We start from the raw sequence: 18,491 nt of genomic DNA, 5'->3' as shown, positions 1-18,491 counted from the left end.
TTTTTTTTTTTTTTTTTTAGGGGCCTCATGGGCTGGATAGAATGGCCTGGCAGGCTGCATTCAGCCCCTGGGCCACATTTTGCTCACCCCTGCCCTAGGGGGTACATATGGGCAGGTGGGGACATAGTGGTGCCACCCCACCTCCTCCTGGGGGGGGGCATGAGGGCCAGAGAAGTGGTGCCCTTCTGTGGACCCCACAGGCACCAGCCAGACATGGAGGTGGGAAGAGGAAGTTTTCATGTGGTGGCTTCCACCATCCACCACCCCATTCTGTTGTTGCTCTGTGTGCAGCTGCTGTCTGGCTTGGTCATCTGTACAACTTTTTCATACATTAAAAAATCACAACAAAAATGCATAAAGAAGCAGTGAAAAAAAGGAAATCTAAAACTGTCCAGTCTTAATACATCTGCCATAAATTCAAATTTTGTCAGAATATCTGTTGGAAGGCAGAATCAGTCCTCTTTCCACACCCACCCTAAACTTTGAGGCAAAAGAACCATCTCTGCTGACATGCTAACATATTTTGTTAGAGATCTGTAAGTATAAAAGCCTTTTGCCAGTATAAGCTGTCTCCAGTAGGCTTGCTGGGAGAGGTAAGGCCTAAAAGCAGGGTCTCAAACACTTGAGTTGAGGACAGCTAGCTTTAGTTCAAAAGCTGTTTGAAGCTTAGACATAGATTTCATGACTGGAAAGTAAGTCAAGCCTTGCTGTTCCTCCACTTCATGAAATTATTGGTTATACCTTTTCAGATTCAAAACGGCGAGGGCGGGAAGGGCTGCCCTCCCGCGCGGCTTCCGCGTGCGGCCTGGGAACGCCAACCGCAGAGACTGCCGCGCCCGCTCGCCTCGGGGCGGGGCCTGGAGCGGTGTGCGGAAGCTGCTGCTTGGGGTGCGGGTGCGGGGCCTGCCGCCGCGGGACGGGGGGTGTCTGGGCCGCGCTGGTTGCTGAGCCGATGCCCCGGGCTGGGCTGCGTCCCGGTCACTGACCTGCCCCCGCCCCCACATCAGATGTGTTTGTAAGCCTTTCCATGCTCTTAGAGAAGCAAAACACTTGGTTTTAGTCCTCTAGGCAGTTCAAAGAAGGCTCATCGTTCAACTGAGGCTGAAGAAATATCCAGGTAATAGCAGAAAGCAAGCAGGGATCACTGAGCCAGCATCCATTCTGCTTACGGTTTTATTGCTAAATGTTTTCACTGCATCACAGGTGTGCACAGTACACAATTATAAGAAGAGGCTTAATGTTTAAATAACGCTGTAACACAAAGGAGTAACAGCTGCAGCTGCGAAGTGAACAAATACAAATCTTAGGGTTTTAGAACATTTTATTTTATGTTGCAAAATTGTGGCTGAGTCTGAGTCTGATATAATTCCTTCTTTTCCCTCCTTTTCTTTTAAATGAGAATAATACATTATATCTTATAACTTGGGAAGAGACAGAGGTCAGTTATGTTTAACCCAGCATTATACACGCGTTGAGGATAAGAATGCAAAAGATTGGCTTCTTAAGCTTGCCTGGTACTATTCAGTTCTGCTCTCATGCTGACTTTATTTTCTCTGTGAGAATAAATTAAAATCTCCTTCAGTGCCTCTTACTGAAATTGTGATGCCAGTTGTGATGTTTTGAACTGTGTTCCTGCTAGATGTTTCTGTTCTGCAATGTATGCCAAGATGAAATGTGACATGCTTTGTAAGGTGGTTTGTGAACTCTGTTTTATCCCATTTTGTAATAATCTTTTTCAATATTTATTACACAACTTATGCCTTGTCTTGGGAAGGGTGGTTTTTATTTTAAAACTATTATTACAACTACTAATTATTCTTTGGGCAAGTATAAATTGTATCCTTTAGGCCACTCAGTTAACTTGTCAAGCCCTTAAATTTACTTTCTTCATTGCATGATATAAATACAGTTTGGGAATTCAGTTGGCTGTTCTGTGTACATGTATACAAACTGATATGGACATCCTCTGCAGTTGAATTAAGATTGTTTGAACTGTGTATCAGTGAAGTATCAGGGCTATCCTAGGTGAATTCCAATACCCCTTTTGTAGCACACCATACCAGCAAGTTTTTATGAAATAATTTACCAAAACACTGCTACCATGCTTGAAAAAATATGATTGTTTTTCATATCCCTCTGTCTGTAAACCCAGCTGCTTAGGATTCAGCTACAGCAGAGGTAGAGGAAGATGATGGTGAGTGGCAGGAAACTGTAAAAATGGCACAGATCCATTACAGTGTGATGTTCATGGTTTTTAAAAGGATTTTGAGAGTTCTGGGTACAAGATGCTGTTAATGTACAACCACATAGTGAGTGGTAGCACTCACTGAAAATATATTCAATTAAGCCATGTTAAAATTAAACAAAATAAAATTTGGGATAATGCTGAACAGTTGGAACTGCCATTATATATTTATTGCCCATTTATTGTTACTTTGTCATTTTCTCTCATACAGGTAGCACTAAACAAAAGCAATGCTGAAAATTTTAAGCAAATGAACCAAGTTCACAATAAGGTTTGGAAGAAATCCCTGTGAAATACAACATTTTAAAGAACTATTTGAGATCCGGGAATACAAAATATGGAAGAATACACTGTGTTGAAAGTACTTGGAGAGGGGTCCTTTGGGAGAGCTCTTTTAGTCTGTGATAAAACCAGCAGCCAGAAGTATGCAATGAAGGAAATAAGACTTCCCAAGGTAAGGATTCTACTCTACTTCTGTTTCTGTTATCTAAAAGTTATGAAAAACTCACCTTACTCTTTGATGTGGGCAGAGAAAGTCTGTTCTTGAAATAGAAACATTTCAGAATTTAGAACCCACTCTTCAGTGACTCCATTGGGTGTTGAGATGTCTGAGCACTTTTTAATCTAGCCCTTAATAAGTACTCTGGGATCTTACTGGTAATAAGTGAAGACTTTTCATAGTGGTTCATACATTTTCTAATGTATGTCACATAGGAGGACATACCAAGTAAAATTCTGGTTCCACTAAAGTCATTGCCAAAGCTCCCATTGGCTTTACTGGTGCCAGGGTTTCAGCCTCAGCATTTAATTCAATGTAAAAGGAGCAAGGAGTCGGGTATTCCGATTTGTTGCTAGAACTTAATGATTTCAGACTGTTTGCTTTTCATTTAGCAAACAGCTCAAAGCACATTTTTGCTGGAGGTCTTGGTTTCACCCAGATGGAAATCAGTTTTATACTGATATGTGATCATCCTTGGACAGAAACGCCGGTGAATTGTCACCTATTCCAAAAATCATGAAGCGATGCATCCAAAGGGCTTAACAAATAGACGTAAGTCTTTTTTCTAGTGAAACTATTATGGGTAGGTTATATTTTTTTTTAGCTACTTTTCACATCTTGATTTCACACAAGCATTTGGATTGTTCAGGTTTCTAAATTTTTTTTAAACATGTCAAGAAAATAAAATGAAGTACAGCACTTCAAACATAAATCTGATTCTTAAAATAACATTGTATGTATGAAGATTTATTAGGGCAGTATTTATAAAAACTGAACTTTTTCACAATGTGTTTTTAGTCTCCGTCTGATGTAGAGAACTCTAGGAAGGAAGCTATTCTCTTGGCTAAAATGAAACACCCAAATATTGTTGGTTATAAGGAATCATTTGAAGGTAATGTATGTATTTTCAAATAATTATTTGAAGTATTGACATGTGACCTGTTACTTAGCTTGTAAACTCTTGGGAACGGGGACTTTGTTTTTATATCTGTAAAATGCATAGTGCATTGTTACTACATAACTTATAAAATATTTAGCATGCTAACTATTAATTAATCTTAAATTTCCTAAAATTTAGCTGATGGACATCTGTATATTGTGATGGAATATTGTGATGATGGTGATCTAATGCAAAAGATTAAACGCCAAAGAGGAAAATTGTTTCCTGAAGATACGGTAAGAAAGAACATAAGTTAAAAGCAGGCATTACTAATTTTTAATGTGAATTTATAATAAATCACATAGTACATATTTCTTAAAAAGAGATTGACTGATTGCCAGGTAGTCCAAGAGTGTTTTAAATGTGTTCTTCCTTAGTACTCTGTCAAGTATGTGAGGATAACATCTTTCTCTGGTACTGTTGTCCAAAATAAGTGTTTAAATATGGCTTTTGGGAGAATCGCCAATCAGTAGTATGGCAAACTCAGTATGGGAGGAAGCAGTAGTGGTAATATAGCGCGACATCAAAGCACATACATAGAGTAGCTACAGGGGCAACACTATGTTTTTACACGTATCTGTAGGTGTCTGTATGGTTATCTACATAAACTACAGTATTTCCAAGGTTATGGTTATACAGAAATAATGCTGGACTATAATAACACACAGACACACTGTAATTTCTATAGAACCATTCCAAGTCAGAGTGGTACCACTCCAAGGTACAGAATGGTTCTACTGAACTAATACTGGAATTACGTGTGTGTGTATGCATGTGTTTTATTCCAGCATTACCTCTCTCTCTAATCATTCCGTATAACCATAACCTTTGAATTAGTGCAGTTTATACAAATATACATATACAAGAGTGAGTGTGTGTGTGTGTGTGTGTATAATTCCAGCATTATTTCTGAATAACCATTACTTAATGTAGGGCAGTGGCAATAACAACAAAATAAATTGGCAATAATGAGAGTTGCTCTATGCTATTTACCAACAACATACAGACTATAAAAAAAAAAAAAAAATGGAGTTTCATGTTTCTGTTAAGTATCTGAACACACCAGCAAGACTATAAGTTAAAGTTATGAGGTTACATAGCAAATGAATAACAAGTGAAGCATTTTGTAATACAAATGGGTACCTCCACAAGGCCAAATGCTATCGTATCATGAAGTAATAAAATACATTAATGAACTATGAAACCTTTCATATATTCATCATCACTATAATAAAATATATTCCATGCCTCAAAGTAAACCTTTCTATGGCTATAAAATGACCTTACTGCAGCATGAATTTAAAACTCTGTAGTGTCAAGTTAGAGGCATCTTTTTCGTTAAAACTGGACGCCAGAATGTGTTTTTTTATCTACAGTTGCTAGAATACCAGACTATTCCCCAAAAGTCTACTGAGTATATTTAAAAAGAACATTTATTCTTTTAAAAAGAATGTAATATCTTGTTACAGTTTAAATATTCCAATTTACTATGAAATCATAATTTATAGTGCACATAATTTATTGAATAGAACAGTGTTCTCCACTGGCTATACACCTCATTTTATGCTAATAATGAGCATCTTACCTGCCACATTAAAAAGTCACATATATTAGCAGTTAAATCTTTATGCAGTATAGTCTGCAGTCACCTTAAATTTATGACTGGTTGAGTTGGGAGGCTCTAGACCAGTGGTTCTCAGCCATTTCAGAGTCAGGGCACCCCTCCACAACCTTTTTGAATATGGCAGTATCTCCAGTTGAGAACTGTTTTTCTCAACTTAGCTCAGTGGTTCTCAGCTTTGCGCTACTGCATTGCACCTCTTGTGTACAGCCAGACAGGGCATTGGGGCTCTCTGATAACCCTAAAGCAGGCAGGAAAGCCAGCTTGTGTTTTCCCTTGAATCTGCATGGCATTCCGCAGAAACAGAGGCAGAAACTGTCCTGCGCGCCTCTATTTCCAGTAGGAGCATTGGAGGATGTAGACTGGGAAGGGCTGCAGCACAAGCCAGCTCTCCTGCCTGGTTTAAGGTTATCAGAGAATGCTAATGCAGGAGGAGCTCACATATGCCCCTTACACAGGGCTGTGGTACATCATGGCACCCTTAAGTGGGGTCAAGCAGCACCCTGAGGTGCCATCACACCCAAGTTGAGAGCCACTGCTGTAGATATTGTTAATACAGTATGTTTGTTTGCTGTCTCTCATTTTTTATTCCGTCATTGAAGTGTGCATAATACATATCATTTTACTCTTGTAACACTCTTTGCAGATCCTTTGCTGGTTTGTACAGTTGTGCCTGGGGGTGAAATACATTCATGACAAACGTGTTCTGCACAGAGATATCAAGTCCAAGGTGACTGGAACATGTTTAATGGCTGTTAATACAACTTACTAACAAGTCCTCTTCTACTTGAAATCACTTGTTCTCTGCAAGTGCTGTGTTTCATTGCAAAATCTCTAATGTAGCATGAAAACTGTTCTTCCCATAATTTTTTTTTAAATAGACTAACCTTGGAGCAGCTGCAGGCTTAATATCTGTCATTTTGTTCCTGTTTCCAAATCCTTGATAAGAAATGTTTTGCCTAGTTGTAGACAGTTTAGAATGGTAAGGGAAACCAGGTGCTTAGTTCAAAATTCTCTTTAACCAGACAAACGATTTGTGCAGTACAGGTGGGGGGCATCGCTCGGCCTGTGTGGGGCTGTCCGGAGTGGGCACAGGCAGCCCTATGCGGGCTGCAAGCAGCTGCAGCAGCGGGCATGGGCAGGGAGGGGGCTGCTCCCTCCCCCCCACCCCGCCCCTGCACTCCTTCCCTGCCTGGGGGGTTCCCCACTTACCTGAGCTTCCTGCATGGGGCAGCCACGTGTTCCCAGCCCAGAAACCCTGACTGGGGCTTCCGGCTGGGGGGTGGAGCCAGGCAGGCCCACTGTTGTGGGAGCCCACCAGGCTTCCCCTGGGTCCTACTGCCTCTGGTTCCTGTAATTTTTTACAGGAACCAAGGGCAGAGAAATATTAATTTTCTACATTTTTTTAGGGGCCCCACGGGCCGGATAGAATGGCCTCGCAGGCCGCATGTTGCCCACCCCGTACTAGGGAATCTCTGGCTTCAGGAGAGTGACTTAACCTTTCAGTTTCCTCTCTAAGCTAAGCTTAGCCTCTAATAGCGCTTCTAAAGTACTAGTTACTATGTTATCTATATAGCATAAATGCAGAAACATTTGTTAGATATTTTTAAAGTAAATAAACTGTTATCCTTTTTTGCAATATAGAATATCTTTCTTACTCAAAATGGCAAAGTAAAATTGGGAGATTTTGGATCTGCACGTCTTCTTAAAAAGTATGTGGACATTTCCCCTGGATTCAGGGAACTAAATTATATTTTTTCACTATTGCTTAATTACTACAGAGAACCTATTTTTTCTATATCTTTCTTTCTTTTTTATTTGGCAAGCGCAACAGCATATGCCTGTACTTATGTGGGAACTCCTTATTACGTGCCTCCAGAAATATGGGAGAACATGCCGTACAACAACAAAAGGTATGCACGTAATTACTTATGAAAATAACTAAAATGATGAAAATGAGGCATATTATTTAATATTTGTGCTATATAGGGGTGAACCAACAAAGATTTTTTGGGCTGATGCTGATGGCTGATTATTAATGAGCCATAATGGCTGATACCAATCCGATTGCTGATATGCAGCCCAGCAACTTGGAGAGCAGTGTCTGGCTGGTAAGCCTGTTGCGGGGGAGGAGTATATGGGGGGTGCATATGGAGGCCCCTGCGGTAGGGTTGCCAACTTTCTTTGAATTTATTCCAGGAGTTTCATCATATGATATAATAACTTTACATCAGGAAGGCAAATGCACATTATGATTACATTTTAAAAACCCACTGGACTACTATATAAATCAGATTCAACATTTAATATTTATTTTAATGAATGCCCTATCATTTATCTCCTGGGGATTTATATCTAATTCCTAGAGTCCTGGAGGGTTGGCAACCCTACCCTGTGGGGTGGAAGGGAGTGGGGCTGGGGCTGGGGCAGGTGGAGGTGCTGCTCAGCTGGGGCAGGGCGCAAGATGGAGCCCTGAGCAGTTCGTCTAGTGGGGCGTGGAGTGAGATGGGGCAGGGGGTGTCTCCTGCTGCTGCATACACCCACTAAGGGAGACATGGGGGGCGTGTGCCTCCCGATCTGTGCATGGGGCAAGGGTGGACTGCCACTGTGTGCTGGGGCTGGGGGCAGCACTGGGCTCTTCCCAGTGAGGTGGGACTGGGCTGGGGCTGCACTCAAGGTGGGCAGCAGTGGCTATGGGGTGGGCTACAACCACTCCAGAATTTGCCATAGCCCCCCCACACCCCTTCCAGCACTGCTGCTGCCTGCCCCAAGTGCAGCCCCAGCCTGGCCCCACCCCTGGCTCCGCCCTCGCCTCACACAGATCAGGGGGCACATGTCCTCCGTGCCTCTCCCAGGGGGTGTATACAGCGGTGGGAGCCCCACCTTCCTCCTCCACTTGGCTCCATTCCACACCCTGCCCTGCTCCAGCTGGGCAATGCCTGCACCTACCCAAGACTCCCAGCTCCACTCAATTGCTCACCACGGGGGTCCTCTATGCCCTGCCCTCCCCCCCTGCATGGCCCTTCCCCATAACAGACTTACCAACTGGAAGCTGCTCTCCATGCTGCTGAGGCTGTGCCCATGCACGCAGCATTTATCGGTCGTCGTTTTCAACCACATCAGACAAAAGAAAGCTGATTGCCAGTATTGTCAATTTTCCTTTTATTAGTGCCAATACAATGTGGACCAATGTACTGGTGCACCTCTAGTGCTATAGGTTGGTTGGGTGGCTGATATTGGAAGGGTTGATCTTAGTTTTTAAATGAAAAGGCCTAGGTTGTGTGTTTGTTCAGTAATCTAAAGTGTATTTTTGCCAGTTCTGAAAGATCAAAAATCATGAGTCAGGTCTCAAAATCATGAGGTTTTTTTGTCTTTTCCCAATTGCAAACTCTTGTTTGTTTGTTTGTTTTTTTAACCTCCCCCTAGCTTAGCCTCATTGGGTGTGTATACATGTACTAGGTCAACTTAAAATACAGTGACTTAACTTAAGCCATGAGCCCCAAGCACTCCTGCCTGCTGCTGCTGCCACAGGGGGTCTGTTCACCATTGTGGGGGAGTGTGTGGGGGTTGCCACACCCCCCCACCCTCCTTCACATCCCCCCCCACACTTCCCACACCTTGCCATACACATACCCGCACCCTCAACCGCACCCCGCACACAATATACCAGAGAAAGACTTTTATTTTTGAGTTATTATGCAGTCCCCTCTATATATAATACACAAACACAAATCACGACAAATATTTTTTGTAATGAAATTAAAATATGTTAGAGTATGTGTTTGACTTTTAATGTGTGATGTTTGTTTGGTTTTATGGTTCCAAGATGGCACTCTCCCCCCCCCTCCCCCCCCAGAGTACTTCCAGGGGTCAAGGGGAGGGACTTCTGGTGACAAAGGTCAGGGGTTAGGGAGCAGGATTTCTGGTCCCAGTATGGTGACCAAGGGGCAGGGCAACTGTCCAGGGGCGGGGCTACCCATGCAGCCCTCAACAGCTCACCAAAACTTAAGTGGTACTCCAGCCAAAATAATTGCCCACCCTTGTGCTTGAGTTTCTTAAGTTGTCTTCCAGACCAGGGTCAGATAAGATAAGTAGGACCTACCTAAATCGCAGCAGGAGTGCGTGGTAGCAGCTCCCTTAATCTTTATCTTCTCGCCATGTACCACATGCGTGCGCGCACACACGCACACAATTGGCAGAGGGGCCCCAGTGGTCTTACCACTGGCTGATTGGCCTCAAGGGCAAAACCATGGTTTTACATACGCTGCGATTTTTGCCTCTGGGCTGATCAGCAACGAGCAGCAGGGCTGCTGGGGCCCCTCAGCCAATCAGCATCAGGAGGCAAAAACTGTGAAGTGCTTAAAAACTGCAGTTTTTGCCTTCTGGGCAGTCGGCAGCGAACAGCGAGGTGACCAGGGCCACCCAACCAATCAGCAGCTGCAGGGGAGGCGCACATGACAAAAAGAGCAAGATCAAAGGGGCTGCTGTGCAGTGCACTTCCATTACGATTTAGGTAGGTCTCTAAAGATAAGCAAGAATCTTTAGTTTCCTCACCGAAGAAGCTGAATATGTAGCGTAATATCATATAGTCTATAATTCTTTGTCCATTTTTATTTTACATTTATTTTATTTCCTTCATATAGCTGAACACATGCATAATTAATTGAACTGAAATCTTTGAAACATTTCTTGTTTTGACGTGTTTGTGTATTTTTGCAGTGACATCTGGTCCCTGGGATGTGTTCTATATGAGCTTTGTACTCTTAAACATCCAGTAAGTGGGGGTTTTTTCCCTGTCAAGCTTTTCTAATTTTGTTGTGTTTGTACTAACTTCCAAGTACTGAATTCTCCATAACTTCCTAATGGAGTAGGAACTATCCTTTTTCCAATTAAAATTAAATGCAAGCTGCAGAAAAGCCATTGGGGGCTTGGGTCATTTCAGCGCTCTCCTCTTCCTGGCCACACACATTGTCCCTATTCCACCCCACATCTTGCTTTTTCTGTGAAGTTTTGGAATTTATCTAGTGTTATTCATGTGCCTGGCTTGCTTCTGTTCTACCTGGGTGTCTGCATAACCAGAAGGCAGCAAATAGATTCCAAACTGTGCATAAGAAAAAGAAATTGCAGTTACGCATGCATGCTACTTAAACATGTAAAGGTGAAATAGGTTTTAGTCATATGTTTACTGATTAGCAGATTTTAGTTTCTTGGCTTGCTGCTTCTCTGAAATAGGTTAGGAAGAACCCTTGGAGACAATAGGAAACTTTGTCCCTACTGTTTCCTCGTCATTAGTGGGTACTAGTAGATTTCACATCTGCATGGGAAAGTGACACTTTCTAATGTTGGATTAGGGGATCTTTCTCAAGCAGCTTCCAAGTATTGGATCAGTACTTTTCAAATCTCTGTCAGCATCTACTCTCTTGGGAGAGGAGGATTTTGCAACCAAGTTTTATTTTTCTTTTAACAATTGCCATAATCAGGTCTTTTAAAAATACTACTGAGTGCTATTTATTTTGCAAAACCTAAAAGAGGATTGTTACATTCCATTGTTATACACTTAGGAAACCTCACTTATGCTGTTTAAATTAGCTAATTCAAGCTGAAGTAGATAATTACTAGAGGTAGTAATATATATTAATATTGTTCTTGTGTTAAATCAACTTGTAATCCTCCCTTTCCCTCAAGTTGTCAAGACTTTAAAATTCATTTTTTTTCTAAATGTAGTTTCAAGCCAATAGCTGGAAACATCTCATCCTTAAGATATGTAAAGGATCCTACAATCCACTTCCATCTCATTACTCCTACGAACTTCATTATTTAATAAAACAGATGTTTAAGAGAAATCCCAAGAACCGTCCTTCGACCAGTACTATTCTTGCAAGAGGCTGCTTAGCCAAGTTCATTGAAACTTGTTTGCCAGCAGAGGTATAGTATACTTTTTATTTTATCACCAATTAGCAGAATTTAAAAATAGGTCCTAGATTCTAGAAGCTAATTCAGATATCTGTATTGCCATGTCATGTTATTGAAAAATGATGCCAGTACTATTGTATCGGACCGTAATCAAAGAGTGTTAAAAATACAAAATTCTCAGAAAGGTGAATTTTGAGGATGTATTTGTAATAAAAAATAAATCATTCTTCCTGTTCATTTATTTTAGGAATTTTATTTTATTTTGTTAATTATAAGATGAATTTATTTCTGTTTGTTAATTTATTTTAACATAAACCTTGAGTAATATGCAAAATATGTGTAGTGGATTGAATCTGCATCCAATTTTCAGGTGACAGCTGGGATTCAACAAATATTAAAGGAACCAAAGAGGCACAAAAGGGATAGAGGAGATACAAAAGGTAATTTTTCAAAAAAAGATTTTAAATACTTTTAAAAAATCTATCAAAAGTGACTCTGAAATGCATTATTCTAAATCCTAATATTAAAGATGATGTTCACATTATACTGTTGAATCAAAATAAAAACTTGTAAATATGGCATTTTAAAGGCATTAGTGAGCTACTTAGTTTCAGTTTGTAGAGCTGAGTAGGTGTTTTGATTCTGGAGGCTACAATTTTACTCTTTACCATAAAGAGAACCAATATATCAAATATTCTTTAGTACAAAGTAAGAATCACTTATTTTATTTGCAAGCGGTACTCTCCTTTCTATCTCCAATGGTGATAGTATTACTCTCTTCTGAGATCGGAATTAAATTAAGTCCTTTTTGCTAGTTCATAACTTTGAGCACTTGAATTTGTCCCATTGGCTTCAGATCCTGACTTCTGAATTCACAAAGCAGCTGAATATTTTTTCTTCAGGGGTGAGACATTTTGGTTTTGGGAAGGCTAGTTAGTTTACCAGCCTTTTACTGTGAAAGAAGTTGGTTCATATACTGTGATATTTTTCTTCCCTGTCAGTATTCGCCTATCATTTAAATCTCTGATTTAGTCATAGCACAATTGACAATGCTTTTCTTTCAAAGAGAGATTTGGGGGAATGGAAGAGCAGTCGTGTCCTGAATTGGGACTGAGATATATTGATAGAACTGGAAAGAAGCTTTCATAGAATTTTCTTTCAGAATTTCTGTTTCAGAGATGTTAGTGGCTGGCCCTCATGACCAGCAGTTTACACCAGATGTTTGTAAAACATTTGGATTTAATTCTTGAATCTGCCCATTAATTTAGCAGGTGCTAGAAGCAGTGGTGGAGCAAACAGTACTCGGGTAAGTACTCAAATACAAATAGACATACAATTCCTGTTTGTTTTTGTGGGTTTTTTTTAAAGCTATACAAGATTGTTTTTGCAAGTTAGTTAGTGTATTGGCTAATAGCCATAGCCTACTAGATCAGCAGTCAGGTGAATTGTAATGATGTTTACATAAAGATTTCACTACCCTATCTGCTGTAGGTAAACTTGCAAAGTTATCCTATACAATGTAAATTTTACACCCATGTAGCTTGCAGAAGTGCTTGGGGGCTGATATATTCCATGGCTAGTTTACTAAGTTTTACTTTAGTCTTGGTGAACATCCCTTTAATTATTTTTGAAGTATGGAATAGTGGATAGAAATGCATATTCCATTTGCTTCAAAACTAAATATAAATTGACCCCACAATCGCATAAACAGTTTGGCATAGATATGATCCTCATTGAAAATTCATGTCCATGCTTGATTTGGCATGAAGGTAGTTTAATTGAAATAAGTCAGAAGTGGCTGAAAACAACTTCTGAGTAAATTTTAGCAGTGTGCACTTCATTCCTAGTGACTGTATTTTTCAAAGTAGAAATGATACCTCTAGCCAGTGGGGTGCATTTCTTCTCCCTTAACAGAGCTGTCAATATGGGAAATTTCCTATTTAGTGCACCTGTTTTTCTCCAAGCTTAGTGACTCTTTTTTTTGTTATGTTACTGCCTTTTAAAGCAAAAAAGGCGCAAAGCATAAGTTGCCTGAAGTCATTAAACTTAAGCTTTCTGTTAGATATCAAGATAGCCTATTATGAAGAGGCATATGCTGTGAAATGAATATAATAAATGCAGCGCAATTGCCTGTTTATATCACTGTATGGTTGGTTACAATTGTAAATTTACAAATGTTAACTGTCTAATTTTTCAGAATGTAGCAAAATGAAAATAATTAAAAGACATGTATGAATTATTGTTCTAACGATGTAGGTAATGATTAATACTGTTCTTGAAACTTTTAAAGCAAAATGAAGATCAGTGGAGCCACTCGGATCTGAAGAACACTACAAAGATTTTGAGTGGAAAAACACTGAAGGAAAGAGGCTCCAGTAAAGAGGGTAATGTATGCAGTATTCCAAGGCTTGTGAGTTCTCTTCTTTATTGCATTCTGCTGTATATACATCTATATACATAGACATGTACAGATCAGCATCTACATATCATTAATATATATATGCAAAATACACAATACTTTGAATCCAAAGAAAAAGGCATCAGTGCATCTGCATTCAGCTTCTTAAAAATATGATCATTTTACTGATTAGTTGAGCCTAAAACCTCACCTGCAACTTTCAAAAAGCAGTCTGTTGATAATTGATGCAGTAAAAACAAATATTAGATATCACATTGGAGTTGCATCCACTTTGAGCTTCTTGGATCCAAATTTATCAGTGGTGTTCAGTCTCAATATTGATGAGGTACTTTTTTGTTCACTATAGTCATTTACATGGACAAGTTATACTCCTATTTCTTTTTCATGGCGGTTTACGCAGAAAAATATGAAGTCCTCACAAGAAATACTGATTTGCCACATCTCCAGAGAAGACAATGGGAAAGAGGTGCACCCAGTGCAGTGGTAAATGTCTTAGGAAGTGCCTCCTTGCTTTCTTCTAGTTTTACAGCCGAGGAAGAGAAAAGTAAGATCAATTAAATGTATTTACAGTTTATTTGTGTATGTTTTCACACAACTATTATGTGCATTATTTCATGGTCTTGTTTAAAATAACCAAAACTACATCATTTTAAAATGCCCAGTTTGCAAGGGGTGCCTAATAATGATGAAAACCACCATGTCACTAAGCATTAAATGTTGTAAGTGATGAAAAACTGAAAATGTGTGAGAGAAACATCTCAGTCAGGTTACAGCTGAGCTAGAGATAGCCAGAAGTAAAAAACAAAACAAAAACAAAGCAGCATTGATATCAACAGCAGTTGTGGAATGATCACTGTCTCCGTTTGACTGGGTGATTTGTACTCGTACCACAGTTAAGGTGCTGTTACGCAAGGCTAATCAGTTTTAATATACTCTACATTGGGCCAGCCTTACAGGCACTTATAAGATTCAGCTTGGGCAAAATCTACTTGTACCTCGTTTGAGTAGTGTAGTCTAATGGGTGTGGATTGCATATGTACTTCAGCTTCCGAACTTACCAGTTAATTTGCAGGAGTAATTGACAAAGCCTTAAATGGTGTAAACTCTGGACATGTCAGGCTCTTTGGGTGCATCTAGATGTGCAATTAGCACGTAGCAATAAACTCCAGTGCAGTTCATGCCAGAGTTTAGTGCTGACAGGTCCAGCATTTACATGTGCACTTGGGACTACAACACACTGAGCCAGGGTGGAGCAGCCCCAGCTAAAAAGGGGACTGGGGGTCAGGGTCCCAGCTCAACATGCTGCAGAGAGGCTGGCTGGGGCACAAGGGTGCTACAGTGTGGGGCTAGCCCTGCACTGTAGCAGCTTCTTGCCTCAGCCAGGCCAGGTCATCTGCATGTGTGTTTCAGTGCATGCAGCTACTCTGCTGTAGGATAATATTTGTGCTTGACAGTACTCCTACTGCACCCTAATATAGGCGTATGTTAATATAGGCGTATGTGCAGACAGGGAAGCTTTACTGTGGAGGTACTTAATTAGCTCCCCAGTAAAGCACACGTGTAGATGCACCCTTTGTCTTCAAAGTAACATTCTTTAGGAAAAAACACTTCAGCTGAGTGAACATTTTAGAAAAGGCCCTTTTTTGTGAGAATATTTTGATTTAAACTTGCATATGCCATGATGAGGGATGTTACATATGTAAATATGAAAACTATCATTAATATTTATATTAAGAAATCAAGATTTTAACAGACAGAGAAGACTAAAAAATCTCAGGTAAATAATGTCAGAGTAGTGAAAAGGAAACTCTACATATTCTGAATTGTGACATTTTCCCTGGGTTGTTTTGATATGGGAGCGAAATTTTCTCTTGCAGAATTGGCCCTTGAGATTCACAGAGGTACAGGATATCCATTCAGTGAGTCTGGGCCCCCACGATAGGTCATGGCTTCTCCCGACACCCTGTCAGCATCCAAAATTTGATGCTTTTTGTACTCTCACTCTTCTGTATTGTCTATATCATCAGTCTTAATTCAGTATCCTTTAGAACAGTTTCTTGGGAAGAAGATCCGTGTCTCCATTCTCAAACCTCCTGACTTTCCATATTTCTCTATTAGAATCTCTCTAATTCATGTGGATAATATTATTTAATGTAAATAGCGTGTTTCAGTTTATTAATGATTTGATTGTGATTTTTTTTAACTAGGTGGTTGTGTCATAAAATACAGTGAAAATAATCCACGTAAGCAGTGGATCAAAGAAACTCCTCAAACCTTGATGAACATTCTTGAGAGTGCTGATATTAGCTTAGCATTTAAAACATACACAATCTATAAAGCAGGTAGGTCCTTAGTCTGTGGGCAACCTGACTTTTTTGCAACATCAGATCTGTATTATTACCAGGTTTTAAAACTTAATGACATTTATGTAGTTTATTTTCAACATCACAGAAGTTTTATTTTTAAAATATTATTAACATTTAAATTATTAAAAACAAGTGAGAAATTTTGCCACAAAACTGCAAGTATGTAGACTCAGAGCTTTCACCAACAGCTTGATGTGTGGGTATGTGTACAACACCCTTACTTGAACACAGGTTCCTGAAGGAAGAAGAGATAAAAGAATGTATTTCAATAGAGTTGTTTTTTATTTAGCTCAAACTTCAGATTATTTGCACAGAAAACTGGTCCAAGATTCTGATCTATATGGCATTCTCCCTTCAAATGGCTTTGCTAGCTTTGCCTGTTCATTTAATTAAATATGTAATAGCTTGTAATTAAAGCCTGCTAACTATTTGGAGTAGCATTTAAAACTTGAGTTGTAGGAGGGAAACTGGGAAGAAGGCACTTAATTTTGACTTTGAAACACTTTAGTTTTCTGTTTTTTGCCTTTTATTCCTTAAACTAAACAATTTTTTCTTACCTTTTTAATATGCCTTCAAAGCCTCAGGAGACTTACTGAAAGGTCCGCTTTCTGATGAATCCAAAGCATCTGATGAAATAGATGGTGACCTTGAGGCCATTGTCACAGATTCTGAAAGACTTGAACCTAGATCTGATGAAGAAGACACGTATGTTCATACACAGCTTGAAAAATATATCCGACTCTTGTGGTTTTGTTTGATTCTTTAACTTTATTGTTCCAAAATAACTTTTCTTGGTCTTTTTGTGATAAATAATTTTAGTGTGAGAGCATTTAAGTCCCTGAATCTAATTCAGTTAAATTCTGTTAAATCATAAAATCTCTAGTACCGTGTTTATACAGGAGCTGCTGTTTGCTGTTGGTAAATGTGTTTATGTGCTGACTTTCCATCCCATGTCCTGATCTTCCAGTCAAGTCAACAGTGATGGATCCTTACGCACGTGCAGATCCCTGCTGATGTAAAGGATTTGTTGCTGAGGGTCTGATTTGACTTGCAATAAGATTTTGTTTTTATAGCTGCTTTTTGAAAGAGAGTTGTCATATACTTGTTGCTCAGCTGTTCATTGTATTTTTGGTATATGGCCACAGCCTTATTCTGATTGTGCCTATTTCAGCACAAGCATGCATCAACTAAGTCTGAACACGGATGCCTACTGCATTGGACGGAAGTTTGTGTTTTTCTTGTCAGGGGCTCAATACATTCCACTTCAGTTTTTATTGTGTATGTTCCTCTCTTGCTTAGAGAATATTGTGCGAGTAGGTATTGCTATAATTTGTCTGCAAACCAATTCATAGAGTAACAGCATGTGAAATAGGTTTGTAGTCAATTGGATATGCTCCTCATCTTTTTTTTTTCTACCTAGTGAAACTTCTCACTGAAAGTTCCTTAATCTCAAAGGTGTAAGGAAGAATCTTTTATAATTGGGTTGTTCAAAAATATATTTTGCAGTAGTCTGTAGGATAATTGTAAAAGAGAATGTATAGTAAAACAGCATTTGATTGTCGTCTTTTAGCTCTGAAAATTGATTGATTTTTAAAATTTCCATTTTTTTTTTTAGGGACTTTGAAGAGGAGGAAGAGCCAGATTGGGTAGCCGAACTGAAAAAAATGGCCAAAATACAGTGAATGGAAGATTGTTTTATTACTGTGTAGTTGAAGAAGATAACACTTAAAAAAAATTAATCTAATCCCACCCCCTGTTCAAAGAAGGACCATTTCCCAACTATATTATCCCAGCCAAAACTTTGTCTAACTGGGGGTCTTAAAAACCTCTAAGGAGCACTTGTTAAGCCGATCTAATCCACTGTAGGTTTCTAGTTGGTTGATGTCAAAGCAGTGAGGGTGATGTGTATGTTTTCCATACAGTGAGAGGAAGAGGCGTGCGCGTAATAAAATACCAAGCTGAGCCTTTGTTGCTCAGAAATCTGAATTGTGAACATGTGCTCAACCCAAGACTGTCTCTGTGGGCCTGGGGAAGGCAGTGCCGTGGGTATGATGGGTATGGCTTTTTCTGAACGCAAGTTTAGATGTTGGGTACAAGTGATGTGAGCCTGGCCCATGGGCGGGATGAGTGGCATGGCCCCAGCCTGGATTAGACCTGCAGACCCCGTGGGCTGCCTGTGTATGCAGTACCTGCTCTGGCTATCGTTTATTGTATACGTTATGACACCGTTAAAATATCCCCCTGGTTCTCTGGCAGCAGCACCTACTGAAGGAGATGGGGAGGTTCACACCATGGCTATGCTTAAGTGTCTCCACTATTGCCCACTCGCATCCTGACCCCCATCTTAGTGGGACCGGGCATGTTTGCTCCAGAAGGAGCCCGGCCTCCTGGGCACTTCAGTTACTGCTGCAGGGACAAACGTACCCTGCCCCCAGCGCCAGCAGGGTGGCAACATCCCCTAAGGTAGCTAGAGTGGGGGCAGAATTGG

General features: G+C 40.1%; 1 protein-coding gene across 2 annotated transcripts; it reads left to right on the top strand.

The window, feature by feature from the left end:
- Positions 1–853: 853 nt before the first annotated feature.
- NEK3 (NIMA related kinase 3) lies at positions 854–17,996 on the top strand. Of its 2 annotated transcripts, none has more exons than XM_090026774.1 (16): positions 854–1,117; positions 2,457–2,699; positions 3,543–3,636; positions 3,823–3,920; positions 5,952–6,035; positions 6,950–7,017; positions 7,132–7,218; positions 10,025–10,079; positions 11,030–11,230; positions 11,589–11,658; positions 12,490–12,524; positions 13,509–13,602; positions 14,038–14,181; positions 15,845–15,979; positions 16,582–16,708; positions 17,619–17,996. In XM_090026774.1, exons 2-16 carry the CDS (start codon positions 2,583–2,585, stop codon positions 17,683–17,685), a joined length of 1,476 nt encoding a protein of 491 aa, XP_089882900.1. In that variant the 5' UTR covers positions 854–1,117; positions 2,457–2,582; the 3' UTR covers positions 17,686–17,996. The 2 variants fall into 2 exon arrangements, with proteins under 2 accessions (XP_089882900.1, XP_089882891.1); XM_090026765.1 differs by having other exon boundaries at positions 855–1,117; positions 12,487–12,524.
- The last annotated feature ends 495 nt before the right edge of the window (positions 17,997–18,491 follow it).

Source organism: Crocodylus siamensis, chromosome 1 (assembly GCF_052110815.1).
Source record: "Crocodylus siamensis isolate JL-2025a chromosome 1, ASM5211081v1, whole genome shotgun sequence".
NCBI classification, from domain to species: Eukaryota; Metazoa; Chordata; order Crocodylia; family Crocodylidae; genus Crocodylus; species Crocodylus siamensis.
Note: the sequence above shows the minus strand (reverse complement) of the source record. Positions and strands in the feature narration are given on the sequence as shown.

Excerpts from the sequence above, each read along its gene's own strand:
- NEK3 (XM_090026765.1), top strand. The coding sequence starts at position 2,583 with ATGGAAGAATACACTGTGTTGAAAGTACTTGGAGAGGGGTCCTTTGGG. Across the intron at positions 3,921-5,951 it reads AATTGTTTCCTGAAGATACG|ATCCTTTGCTGGTTTGTACA; the intron begins GTAAGAAAGAAC and ends CACTCTTTGCAG. Across the intron at positions 15,980-16,581 it reads ATACACAATCTATAAAGCAG|CCTCAGGAGACTTACTGAAA; the intron begins GTAGGTCCTTAG and ends ATGCCTTCAAAG.